Raw genomic sequence first — 14,775 nt, 5'->3', positions numbered from 1 at the left:
CCAGACACATGTTTCCCAGACAGCCTCTACCCATTCAGCTATAGAACCAGACACATGTTTCCCAGACAGCCTCTACCCATTCAGCTATAGAACCAGACACATGTTTCCCAGACAGCCTCTACCCATTAACCAGACACATGTTTCCCAGACAGCCTCTACCCATTCAGCTATAGAACCAGACACATGTTTCCCAGACAGCCTCTACCCATTCAGCTATAGAACCAGACCATGTTTCCCAGACAGCCTCTACCCATTCAGCTATAGAACCAGACACATGTTTCCCAGACAGCCTCTACCCATTCAGCTATAGAACCAGACACATGTTTCCCAGACAGCCTCTACCCATTCAGCTATAGAACCAGACACATGTTTCCCAGACAGCCTCTACCCATTCAGCTATAGAACCAGACACATGTTTCCCAGACAGCCTCTACCCATTCAGCTATAGACACATGTTTCCCAGACAGCCTCTACCCATTAACCAGACACATGTTTCCCAGACAGCCTCTACCCATTCAGCTATAGAACCAGACACATGTTTCCCAGACAGCCTCTACCCATTCAGCTATAGAACCAGACACATGTTTCCCAGACAGCCTCTACCCATTCAGCTATAGCCGCCCATACAATGTCATTGTTATTCCTCCATATGGCCCAGCAGCTCCAGTCATAAACCACGCGGCGTCAGACACATACACGTAACAGACAGATATGCTATGCAAAGGCACGCTTGTTCTGCATGGGAACAGATCAACTGCTGGTTGTCATTGTCATGTATGTCCTGTTGTCTGTGGAATAACCACCGTCTCTCCACGGGAGGAAGGTTATGTCCTGTTGTCTGTGGAATCACTACCGTCTCTCCACGGGAGGAAGGTTTATAACTACCGTCTCTCCACGGGAGGAAGGTTTTAATAACTACCGTCTCTCCACGGGAGGAAGGTTTAATAACTACCGTCTCTCCACGGGAGGAAGGTTTATAACTACCGTCTCTCCACGGGAGGAAGGTTTATAACTACCGTCTCTCCACGGGAGGAAGGTTTATAACTACCGTCTCTCCACGGGAGGAAGGTTTATAACTACCGTCTCTCCACGGGAGGAAGGTTTTAATAACTACCGTCTCTCCACGGGAGGAAGGTTTTAATAACTACCGTCTCTCCACGGGAGGAAGGTTTAATAACTACCGTCTCTCCACGGGAGGAAGGTTTTAATAACTACCGTCTCTCCACGGGAGGAAGGTTTAATAACTACCGTCTCTCCACGGGAGGAAGGTTTTAATAACTACCGTCTCTCTCCACGGGAGGAAGGTTTTGTATGGCAGCAAGCAGCACCTTAAACGCTGTGGTGAATATTAAAAAAACATGTGAGCTATTCTTCACGCAGATCATGCTGTCTGTCCTTTTAATTACTTTCCCATTTGTCGGAGCGGCCCAAGGTTTGTGTTTACTGTAGACCACTTCATTACTGTCATGCAGCCAGGGTTGGTTGCCATGGAGCGCCCATTACGAGGTGTCCTTCGCAGTCCAATTATCATTCACATTCTGCTTTGTGTTGCCGAGGACGTTAATGTCGCCACACACTAATGTCATTCTATTCCCCATCGTTTTCAGGGCTCTAGCTCCACCATCGTTTTCAGGGCTCCAGCTCCACCCTTGAAAGTAACCTCTCTGCTCTTGGAGATGTCGTTTGGGGACTTGAAAAAAAAAATCAGGCTGTCTAGAGTAGTGGTTATCATATCAAGGATTCCCAGATTGATATGTATAATTTGATTTGACCACGGACCCATAAGAGAAAACATGTGTCAAGGTTTGAAAATAGCCAATCGTGTGAGCTTGTAGATCGGCTATTTTCGAATGGCCAAAAAATAAATCTGGGCCTACTGTAGGCCTACTGTAAGTGTTGAAAGTTTAAAATGTTCAACTTTTTGCTGGGAACCCCCAGGAACCCTCTTAAGGACCCTGGGGGTCCCCGGTCCCCACTTTGAGAACCAGTGGTCTGGATGTCTAGACATGAAATAAGTATTTGTTTCAAACCCATGCATACATGGTGATGTTGGGAAGCGTCTCAGGTCTCCAGCTTCTCTCTAAAATGCACTTTGTGCCATTTTAATAAAGCAATGTACCGGACAGAGTAACTTCTTCTACAATGGCATTTCCGGGTTGTGACCGATCCAGTCGGATGCATTTTATTTCATGACAAAAATAGTGCATTTTAGAGAGAAGCTGGAGACCTGAGACGCTTTGAGAATAGACTTTTACCAAGGTCTAGCAGGCTTTGTTTCGGTGAGTAGTTACGTCGTTTTGTTTAATTTCAGGGAATTCTAAAGCCTTGCACGGCAGTGGGAAAATTGATACAGAGCAGTGGGTGTTGGACCAGGGCTAGAGCTGATCTAATGTAATACAAATAAATGAACTAAAACCACTTATAGTCCTTATGTTTAATATTCTTGAGTTACTTCACTGGTGCTTAAATGCTTTTGAACATTTTCTTTCCTGTCATTCCCTTTCTAATTGGCACCCTGGTGCCCCCTGGCGGTACCCATGGGGATACACAGCCTTTACTTTGAATACCATTGGTCTCTAGAGATCAGAGTTCATGGACGGTTGGTCTGTTGTGCTGAAGTACTTTAGCTTGAGCTGAGCTAATAAGAACCAAACAATTCATGCTGAATATTGTACTTTTTGAAACTAATTAAAAAGTTCCTCAACCAGTGAAGCGTTTGTCTTGGCAGGAGTCTCCATAATATTATTCATCACAAAGCTTCTCTCGCTATAGTCAGACAAGCCCCTTTGAAACTTCACATGCAAATGAAGCTTTACAAAGTATAGCATTGTTTTGGCAAAGCTTGTCAATCTACGTAAACATTCCAGACTCTCACGTTGCCTTGCAGTAAAACAAATCAAACAATTAATTTAGATAATGACGGACATTCACTACGGTACACAATCACACTGAAGTTCATTACAGAGAGGTTTTGCTTGAAGACACACAATTCGAGTAAGCACTGCATTCCACATTTCCTTAGGCAAGCATTATTTGTTCAAATGGCGGTCCGTTCATCAGGCGGGCACTAAACAATGGTCAGGGGAATTGGCAGATTGCTCTCTCTTAGTTGCTGGTCCTGCCAGACAGGCTGCAGTCCATCAATGTATAGATTAAAGACATCACCATCTCCCCCTGGTCGATAGCAGGGTCTACTTCCCCCTGTGTTCCACACTTGACCTCCAGGGTCTAATTCCCCCTGTGTTCCACACTTGACCTCCAGGGTCTAATTCCCCCTGTGTTCCACACTTGACCTCCAGGGTCTAATTCCCCCTGTGTTCCACACTTGACCTCCAGTCGATTCTTACTTTCCCACCCCGCGTCACACAATATTTCAGCTACTTGAAAGAACATATGTTTGTGATCGCGTATAGTTGCGTATAGTTAAGTGCAAATCAAATTGTAATTGTCAATTTTGCAATGCCATGCAGTTAAATTAATACAATGACACATTTCATTCAAACACTGTCTAATGTCTCCCTTCTTGATTACATTAATTGATTGTGTCTTGTAAGAAGGTAGATCTAAATGATTACATGTAGGCTACATGATGTAGCATGTTTTCCAGATCAACTAGCATGTGTCAGTGAGTCAACAGAGCGAGTTAAAGAAGCCAGCTCATGTCAATTTACACGCATTATGAAGTTGAAATGCTCTCTGTATAGCGTCTTTCACACAACAACACAGCACCAAGAAAAGAAAAAACTACAGAAGGAGATAGTTTTAACTTTTAGAATGCTATATGTATGCTCATTATATGAATCCTGACAGCTCTTCCAATTTTACAAAGAATACCAATACATTACTGGGGACTTTATGCCTAAGCAGCCTAACTACCTATTGCACCTCATGATGCAAGATATCTGTTTCCAATGGATTTTTAGTCACAACTCCAACTATCTTTTTTTACGTTATACATTGCTGAATTATATATCACTGTCTACAGGCATGTTCATGCAGACTTTGTGGTCATCAAGCAGATGGAGGCTCTGCTACATGTTTAACGTGTATAACAGTGTGGTCATCAAGCAGATGGAGGCTCTGCTACATGTTTAACGTGTATAACAGTGCTACTCTGCTACATGTTTAACGTGTATAACAGTGCTACTCTGCTACATGTTTAACGTGTATAACAGTGCTACTCTGCTACATGTTTAACGTGTATAACAGTGCTACTCTGCTACATGTTTAACGTGTATAACAGTGCTACTCTGCTACATGTTTAACGTGTATAACAGTGCTACTCTGCTACATGTTTAACGTGTATAACAGTGCTACTCTGCTACATGTTTAACGTGTATAACAGTGCTACTCTGCTACATGTTTAACGTGTATAACAGTGCTACTCTGCTACATGTTTAACGTGTATAACAGTGCTACTCTGCTACATGTTTAACGTGTATAACAGTGCTACTCTGCTACATGTTTAACGTGTATAACAGTGCTACTCTGCTACATGTTTAACGTGTATAACAGTGCTACTCTGCTACATGTTTAACGTGTATAACAGTGCTACTCTGCTACATGTTTAACGTGTATAACAGTGCTACTCTGCTACATGTTTAACGTGTATAACAGTGCTACTCTGCTACATGTTTAACGTGTATAACAGTGCTACTCTGCTACATGTTTAACGTGTATAACAGTGTGAGGGGTCGACAGTGGAAGCACGTATGGGACTCAGTGTTAATGCAGCCTTCTGTTCAAGTCCATCCATCGAGTACTGCACTCAATTGCACTTAAGTGCATCACTTCAGTAAATGTACTAAGTTACTTTCCACCACTTGTATCTCTAAGAGTAAATCAGTGTTGGTTAGAGTGTAGGGTGAGAGGTAGCCTGGAACTCACCTATGCTTTTTATGGCATAGTTTCTCCCGGCAGGATCCGCCGGGAGAAACTATGCGCAGCTGCACGACATGAGACTAATTACTAGAGCGACAGAGAGAGAGAGAGGAGTGTGTGTGTGTGTACATGTGTGCGTTTGTGTGTCAATTTAACAAAGGTGCAGACGATCAGAAATCAGCAGAGAGTGAGCGATGTTTGCGCTACTCTATGCCGAATTGAAGTGGACTCGGAACCAGACTTTTTTTTTCTCCCTGGAAATAAAAACGTCTGGGTTTCCGAGGCTAGGTGAGAGGTGGACAGTGGGCAGGGTGAGAGGTGGACAGTGGGTTAGGGTTAGAGAGTAGGGTGAGAGGTGGACAGTGGGCAGGGTGAGAGGTGGACAGTGGGTTAGGGTTAGAGAGTAGGGTGAGAGGTGGACAGTGGGCAGGGTGAGAGGTGGACAGTGGGTTAGGGTTAGAGAGTAGGGTGAGAGGTGGACAGTGTAGGGTGAGAGGTGGACAGTGGGCAGTGTAGGGTGAGAGGTGGACAGTGTAGGGTGTAGGGTGTAGGGTGAGAGGTGGACAGTGGGCAGGGTGAGAGGTGGACAGTGGGTTAGGGTTAGAGAGTAGGGTGAGAGGTGGACAGTGTAGGGTGAGAGGTGGACAGTGGGTTAGGGTTAGAGAGTAGGGTGAGAGGTGGACAGTGTAGGGTGAGAGGTGGACAGTGTAGGGTGAGAGGTGGACAGTGGGTTAGGGTTAGAGAGTAGGGTGAGAGGTGGACAGTGTAGGGTGAGAGGTGGACAGTGTAGGGTGAGAGGTGGACAGTGGGCACGGTGGTTAGAGTGTAGGGTGAGAGGTGGACAGCGGGCACGCGTGGGACTCGGTGTCAATGCAGCCTTTTGTTCTGGATAAGTACCAATTGATTTTTGCAATAGCACGAGCTCTGCACCACGACGCCTCTTTGGCCTGGGAAATACAGATCAATTAATTACAGTTACTGTACATTTCTGCTTTCTCTCAATCAAGCGCTACTGTAACCAATACTTGGCAGAGAAATTAAAAAGAGATCCTCCTATTTATTCTAAACTCTCACAGTCTGAGAGAAAATCTATTTGACGAAAGGGTTTTCATCATCATCGCTCTCTGATGTTTCTCTCTGAAGTATTACAGTAAGGCTATATTGTTGCTTTTGGGCTGAAACCTTGTTTATCTCCATATTCCTACTAATGCCCCATGTTATACTTTGTTGTTGTTGGCGTATATATATCTGCTGTTTAAGAACAATGAAAGAATCTTTTAATCTTCACCTATAATTCCAGCTTGGAAGCGATTAAGTGTGTCTGTGCGTATTATAAATATTTAACTATAATAAGTATTTTAACAAGAGCTTGTGACTAAATAATCCACTGGAACACAGTGAAATGCTTTAGTGGTGTATGTTAGTATATAAATGGTAAATGGTGCATTTATATAGCGCCTTTATCCAAGGCGCTTTACATAGATTGTGCATTACATTCACCCATTCACACACACATTCATACACCGATTACAGCGGAAGCCATGCAAGGTACCAACCAGCACACCGGGAGCAATTTTGGGGTTCAGTGTCTTGCCCAAGGACACTTCGACATGTAGACAGGAGGAGCCGGGATTCGAACCGCCGACCCATGGATCATTGGACGACCTGCTCTACCTCTTGAGCCACAGTCGCCCCATATATCTGAAGTTATGGTTTCCTCTCAAGGGATGGTTTCATGTATACAGGAATTAATTTAGTAGAGACTAAAGTCTCTCAAAGGTAGATATAGATAAATAGATTCCAGGACATTAAGTCATGTTTAGCTGCGGTTCCTTAATGTCTCAGGTCAGAGTATCTAACTAATAATATGAATTGAATGATATCATACAGTACAAGAACAGTGTACATTATAGCAGCTCTGCTTCCAGTTCATATTTCTTCCCAAAATATTATCAATATTTCTTCCTGTTATACATACTCTTCTTTGTCAGGATTTACATGACATTACATGACATAAATAAATAATCATGACTACCAGACAAACTACAGCAACATACAATACTTCTTCCAAACACTCTGTCACGATTATGTATTCAGAGTTTCAGACACAATGTATTAATTCAAGTAAAATACAAGCTTTTAACGGCATAGAGAGGTTATCAGCCCCCTTTAAATGATCTAACATTACAGTGATTATTAGTCTGTGTTATTGTATTTCACAAGGTAATGTAATCGCTCTCCAGAGGCACAATCTGCACTGATCGAGCGCGCGCGCGCGCGCGCGCGCGCGCGCTGCGCGCGCGCGCGCGCGCGCACGCACGCACGCACGCACGCACGCACGCACGCACGCGCGTGCGTGCGTGCGTGCGTGCGCGCGCGCGCGCAAACTATACCAAATGTTTGCATTTCACACAGGCTAGAAATTAAACCAGTAAGAGAATGTATATAAACATGATGATTCAGATCATGAGATAAACGAGTGAAACCTCACTCTCTCCACCAAGAGCATAATATGCTCCACAAGCTCTAAATGCATTTCAAGCTTGTATATCTGGTGTATACAGTACAGGTCCAGGTGGCTTGTGTGAGTTTGACATAATAATACAGTAGGTGTATTACATTGAGTAGGTGAGGTCAGTCGGCTGACTATTACATGCTGAATGTTGATACATCAATTACATGATGCAACAGTAGGGGTGTAACGATACATTGTAACAGCGATACGATACGTATCACGATACATGGACGATATTGGTTCGTTATGGTGATACGATACGATGATTTGAAATCGATACAGTAACTATTTAAAATACATTGACATTATTTTAAACTAAGTAATTAATCCCCTCTTTTTATTTTTTCTTCAAAAAAAATTCTAAATACCAAATGTAGTATTGATACAATCGATTATTTGCATAGCAAAACGATTCGATACCGATTATTTGCATTACAAAACGATACGATACATAGTCAATGTTGCTGTTTTCATTTCGATATTTCGATTACTATATCGTTAGACCCCTATGCATCAGTGTGCCTCTACATGGTATTGACTTTTGACAAAAGTCTGGTTATAAACAATAACCTTGACTTCTCTTACGATAATACTGTTATCTGCAGTGAGTCCTGAAGCGGAAATTGTCTTTCACAGAATGCTTAATGGCAAATCCAGCAGACCAGTCTGTCTAATGTTTGTTTGGCATCAGTTAATTATAATTTTCATCTAGAAAACGTGTATCTCCATATTTCAGCTTTTTATGTTGTAGATCCATATTTCAACTGTGTTTTTTGTTTGTTTGTTTATTCTGTAAACGAATGCCCTACTACACACACACACACACACACACACACACACACACACACACACACACACACACACACACACACACACACACACACACACACACACACACACACACACCAATTAGCATGTCCTGACATTGTTTATAGTGTAAAAATCAGCCTACAGTCTGTGAAAGAAAACTTAAAATAAACCACAGCCACATAATATCGCCTCTGTTGGGTGGAAACCTCATAGGTCCACAATTGTTACTTTTCATGATTCGAATAAAAAAAATAGCACATGTAACAGAAATACAACATGCAACAGATATAACATGTAACAAATATACAAGCTTGAAATGCATTTAGAGCTTGTGGATCTGCTACTTTTGATACGTGTGTGTGACGCTGTAGTATGATCAGGGAGGTCAGTGTGACGCTGTAGTATGATCAGGGAGGTCAGTGTGACGCTGTAGTATGATCAGGGAGGTCAGTGTGACGCTGTAGTATGATCAGGGAGGACACAAACAAACACAACCGGTTATGGAGATGAGAGGTTTCTGCCCAAAAGCAATGCTATGGTGCATGAATGTCTATTATATATAACCAAGGATCAACCCACAAAAACATGAACAATAAAACATTCAAAATGTCCAAATGTTTGCATTTCACACAGGCTAGAAATTAAACCAGTAAGAGAATGTATATAAACATGATGATTCAGATCATGAGATAAACGAGTGAAACCTCACTCTCTCCACCAAGAGCATAATATGCTCCACAAGCTCTAAATGCATTTCAAGCTTGTATATCTGGTGTATACAGTACAGGTCCAGGTGGCTTGTGTGAGTTTGACATAATAATACAGTAGGTGTATTACATTGAGTAGGTGAGGTCAGTCGGCTGACTATTACATGCTGAATGTTGATACATCAATTACATGATGCAACAGTAGGGGTGTAACGATACATTGTAACAGCGATACGATACGTATCACGATACATGGACGATATTGGTTCGTTATGGTGATACGATACGATGATTTGAAATCGATACAGTAACTATTTAAAATACATTGACATTATTTTAAACTAAGTAATTAATCCCCTCTTTTTATTTTTTCTTCAAAAAAAATTCTAAATACCAAATGTAGTATTGATACAATCGATTATTTGCATAGCAAAACGATTCGATACCGATTATTTGCATTACAAAACGATACGATACATAGTCAATGTTGCTGTTTTCATTTCGATATTTCGATTACTATATCGTTAGACCCCTATGCATCAGTGTGCCTCTACATGGTATTGACTTTTGACAAAAGTCTGGTTATAAACAATAACCTTGACTTCTCTTACGATAATACTGTTATCTGCAGTGAGTCCTGAAGCGGAAATTGTCTTTCACAGAATGCTTAATGGCAAATCCAGCAGACCAGTCTGTCTAATGTTTGTTTGGCATCAGTTAATTATAATTTTCATCTAGAAAACGTGTATCTCCATATTTCAGCTTTTTATGTTGTAGATCCATATTTCAACTGTGTTTTTTGTTTGTTTGTTTATTCTGTAAACGAATGCCCTACTTCAGCGTATGACAGTGTAGAGCAACATAGCAAAATATTGCTTTTTCTCTTTATACATTTAGAATTTTGCCTAGAATCTTATGCCCAAAATAAGCCAGGTCGAAAGTAGTATATCTTTGTCTTGTCTGTGGGTTTTATGGATATAATAACCAAAGAAAAGTATTGACAAGAGCGTCTGACTAAATTGGATCCATTGGAACACAGGATATGTTTGTATTATTATTTTTTGTTTCTCTTTCATTTCTTGAAAGGTAAAGTTTTGGACACGTTTTTGAACATACAAGGTTTCCACCCGTCAGCGACTATGTTTTCTTATCTGTGTTTGCAAAGTGCCGACTGAATGCATCCCCGTTGGGTGCTTCTATAAAGCCAAGTAGTACTCTTTAAGAGTAATAAGAGTAAATAGTACACAACTGCTATCATCATCACTGCAATACCATTTAAGACTAAATTGTGTACATCTGCTGTAATAAACCTAATACTCTTCCATCATCAACCTAAAACTCTTTAAGACTAAGTATACATTCAACTGCTATCATCAATACTTTGTAAGACTAACTATGCTATCATCAACCCTATACCAGTACTAATAATATTAGTACTGGTATAGGGTTGATGATAGCATAGTTATCAAAGGAAGAAAGCCCTGAGTTCTTTCCCACACACACCTCGTGGAGGATGGATGGCTGTGAGAAGAGCTGTGGTTGAGACGAGGAATGATTGTTTTAATCAACCGATTAATCCATCCTCCCACTCAGACCTCCGTCACCATTCTTTCAGTCCATCACTTACTCTAGTTCAAGTCCAATTCTTTATTCCGCACGCACGCACGCACGCACGCACGCACGCACGCACAAACACAGTTTTCTTTTTAAAGACACTGCAACACGTCTCCCTTTCCTCTCTCTTCAGTGCAGAGTCAGACCTCCAACTCACTCGCTGCCAAAACTGCAGGCAGTAAAAGTCTCCTATACAAGCCATGACAGTCAGAATGCAGTAGAAAGGCATCCGGCATTCAGAACAGTTAAAGTCTCCTACGAGCCCTGACCGTGATAATGCAGGAGAAAGGCATCCGGCATTCAGAACAGTAAAAGTCTCCTATACAAGCCATGACAGTCAGAATGCAGTAGAAAGGCATCCGGCATTCAGAACAGTTAAAGTCTCCTACGAGCCCTGACCGTGATAATGCAGGAGAAAGGCATCATGGCATTCAGAACAGTTAAAGTCTCCTATACAAGCCATGACAGTAAGAATGCAGGAGAAAGGCATCATGGCATTCAGAACATCACAACACACAGAACACAAGTAGGGTCTCTTAATCTGCCCATAACTGGCAATAAGGAGGAAAGCAGCCCGGTTCAACAGATAAGCTCTTCTTCCATCCCTCCACTCAGAGCGTTCAAACAAAGAAAACTCCAGCAAAGAAAAGAGTAAATAAAAACACACTAAAATAAAACACCCAAAAGGCACAGCCTAGATTTGATATGACTAAACATAGCTTCAGATGAATGTAATCTACAGTAGTCAGTGGTGTATGCATGGCAAGCTATACGCCTTTTGTTTCGCTCGAGTCACTGGCAGCTGAAGCTGAAAAAAACATCTTTTCTTATTTATGAGTTATTATGTATGACTTACCTAGTGTTGAGGCTCACAGCCGGACAGAGGAGCAGTAAGCAAAGAGCTTGGATGAATTTCATAGCTGTGTGGTCTCACTCTCCTGTTCGCTCTCCTATATCAGTTGCTTGCTTCTCTCTCTAGTTGTTAGCACACCCTCGCACGCGCCACAGACACACAAGCAGTGAGGCAGACAGATGCAACACAGTGGCTGGGACTGGGAGAGAGGGAGGATCTGTGGCTTTAAATAACGCAGGCAGCCACTGAGCCAGGCACACGGAGGGACTCGCTAATGGGAATGAACGGGAGGGGCTGAATCCTGCAAGACACACAGAGAGAGAGCGAGAGAGAGCGAGGCAGTGATGTCAGAGCCTGGTTCGGTGCAGCCATTGGCGAGAGGTTCTCTCTCTCTCTCTCTCTGTGTGTGTGTGTGTGTGTGTGTGTGTGTGTGTGTGTGTGTGTGTGTGTGTGTGTGTGTGTGTGTGTGTGTGTGCGTGATGATGCTCCTGTGAAATCACAGCTCTTACCTTTGATGTCAGACAGCAGAACAATTAAACTGGCAGCGGAGTGCAAGCAAACCATGGGGTCATTGAAGCCCCCTTTCAACCCTTTATTTGAGGGACGCTAGCCCTTCCTATGCACAGCTTTGTGTGTTTGTACCACGAAATGTGATGTATGAGGATGTATGATGATAAGAGCGCTCCTCACTTCACACAAGTGTGATTTATTTTTCCCTTGGGGCGGGGGGGGGGGGGTTATTCATTAGGCTTTAAAAAATGTATAGTACCCTCAACTGTGTGTTATCAATAAGCAGATATAGGCAGCTATATATGCTTTGAGGTGTATTTCCCATTGGGTAGCGTTAGTATTTTCATGAGTCCGGTACCGATTCCGGTTCTGCTTATCGACTCCGGTTCTGCTTATCGATTCCGGTTCTGCTTATCGATTCCGGTTCTGCTTGTCGATCCCGGTTCTGCTTATCGATTCCGGTTCTGATTTTGATTCCAGTTCTGCTTATCGATTCCGGTTCCAAATGGTAGTAAAATAATAAAATACTACTGTAGCCTAATATTTTTTAAAGATGTTTTGGACCATTGTCATGGCTTTGTCATTGTATGATTATGGCAAAACCTATAATGGGTCAATATTGAGATCAGTTATGATCCGGAACCAAATTAGAAACTACTGTACACTTTAGAAACAAGCCCAAATAAGGAAGTACACTTTAGGGGGAAAAAAGCCCAAATAAGCAACTACACTTTAGAAAGAAAAACCAAATAAACAACTACACTTTAGAAACAAGCCCAAATAAACAACTACACTTTAGAAACAAGCCCAAATAAACAACTACACTTTAGAAAGAAAAACCAAATAAACAACTACACTTTAGAAACAAGCCCAAATAAACAACTACACTTTAGAAACAAGCCCAAATAAACAACTACACTTTAGAAACAAGCCCAAATAAACAACTACACTTTAGAAACAAGCCCAAATAAACAACTACACTTTAGAAACAAGCCCAAATAAACAACTACACTTTAGAAAGAAAAACCAAATAAACAACTACACTTTAGAAACAAGCCCAAATAAACAACTACACTTTAGAAACAAGCCCAAATAAACAACTACACTTTAGAAACAAGCCCAAATAAACAACTACACTTTAGAAACAAGCCCAAATAAACAACTACACTTTAGAAACAAACCCAAATAAACAACTACACTTTAGAAACAAGCCCAAATAAACAACTACACTTTAGAAACAAGCCCAAATAAGCAACTACACTTTAGAAACAAGCCCAAATAAGCAACTACACTTTAGAAACAAGCCCAAATAAACAACTACACTTTGAAAAAAAAGCCCAAATAAGCAACTACACTTTAGAAAAAAGCCCAAATAAACAACTACACTTTAGAAACAAGCCCAAAAGCACACAACCAGCAACTACCAATATTTACAAGCGACTTTACAGAAAAACAAGCCAAAGGTCGCTTATAATAAGCAGACATGGCAACACTGGCTGTAACAACTGAATAGGAAGTGTAGACTAGTAGAGGTCTTCGGGCTTACCCGAGCTACGACAATACCCGTGGTCCGAACCAACCCGCAGCCGGTCCCATGGTCCGAACCAACCCGCAGCCGGTCCCATGGTCCGAACCAACCCGCAGCCGGTCCCATTTACTATAACCCGTGGTCCGAACCAACCCGCAGCCGGTCCCATTTACTATAAAAGTCACTCCTGGGTACGTTCGGAGCGGAACCCGTGTATCTCAGCATGCATACGCATAAAAAAGCCAGCACGACCACAATACTTGCGCGCTCTGCTTGCGCAAGTAATAATAGCAGAGGGTCAATTCGGAGGTGGCTCCATGTTCTGCGGTTCTTTTCTGGTGCGGGTTGGTCAAATTGGACCCGTGAAGAACCGTTCCAAACGAGTGGGCTTCACTTCCTCCACACTAGTGGAGGAAGTGACGGAGTAGGCTCCTTGGGAAACAGGTGGATATGAAGGTGCAAATTACCAAATATAGTAGGCAGGCTTTATACCCAGGCTTTATACCCGTTTCACATTGGCCTATTATAGCGCCACCAGGAGGCCACAACCTGGCATGGCCTGGTGGAGACCTGTCATGAAGAGAGTTAAAAAGCTTGTGTTTTCAGTTATGTTTGACAAAATCATATTCAAAGATAAGATTATATGGGAGCATAGGCCTAGGGCTGTGCGATATGACGATATATATCGTACGATAGAAAATGTCTATCGTGAAAAATGTTCTCTATCGTTTATATCGTCGTGTCGCAAAACAAGCGTTACGGAAGTATTTCACGTCACAGCGCCCAGCCGAGGTGCTATTCTATTTCTATGCTACTATTTCATAACACACATGAAAGGGAGTCTTAGGGGAGATGATTCAGAGCAGGGTAATACTAAAGTAACAAACCCTTCACTGTTATAAATGCAGGTTTCATGTTGGGTCAATAAACTGCGTGAGCCACGCATGTTTAATTTAGCTTGTCCGTCGGGTAAGCAAAGCAAACTCTTTCCTCTTACCTGTGCAGTCCTCCTGCTGCGTGTCTTCTTGTTGTATTGTTCCAAATACATTATTCCATCTGAAAAGTCCTTAATTCAGCAACAGCTTCCAACAACAACAACAACACAAGACGCTAACTGAAGTTGTGATCATGTTAAAAAAGAAAAGAAAAAGAAAAACATCCACTCGACTCATACGCACAGCTGGGCATGGATAGACGACACGTTGTCTCTCTATCGCCTGTAGTCAATTAAACATCGTTAAGCTTCCCAACGTGTTTAACAAACTGCACTACAACTACAAGAAATTGTAACATTTTGAATCCCTATACAGAACTTAAAATGAACTGAAACAACTGTGTAGGAGTGACATGACTCACA

The 14,775-nt window shown here is 42.1% G+C and overlaps 1 protein-coding gene across 2 annotated transcripts in view; it reads right to left on the bottom strand.

Annotated features, from left to right (window-relative positions):
• LOC306919899 (leucine zipper protein 2-like) overlaps window positions 1-14,561 on the bottom strand; it is a 323,380-nt gene extending 308,819 nt beyond the window's left edge. For both annotated transcript variants that reach the window (XM_079496451.1, XM_079496452.1), the window contains exons 1-2: window positions 14,416-14,561; window positions 11,384-11,681 (exon numbers count right to left, since the gene is read on the bottom strand). In XM_079496451.1, the coding sequence (XP_079352577.1) occupies window positions 11,384-11,445 (62 nt within the window). In that variant the 5' untranslated portion in view covers window positions 11,446-11,681; window positions 14,416-14,561. The remainder of the gene's footprint in view (window positions 1-11,383; window positions 11,682-14,415) is intronic.
• Window positions 14,562-14,775: the final 214 nt, after the last annotated feature.

This window comes from Electrona antarctica, assembly GCF_951216825.1.
Source record: "Electrona antarctica genome assembly, chromosome: 3".
In the NCBI taxonomy this organism is placed as follows: Eukaryota; Metazoa; Chordata; class Actinopteri; order Myctophiformes; family Myctophidae; genus Electrona; species Electrona antarctica.
The sequence above is the reverse complement of the archived record's forward strand: the minus strand, read 5'-3'. Positions and strand labels throughout refer to the sequence as shown.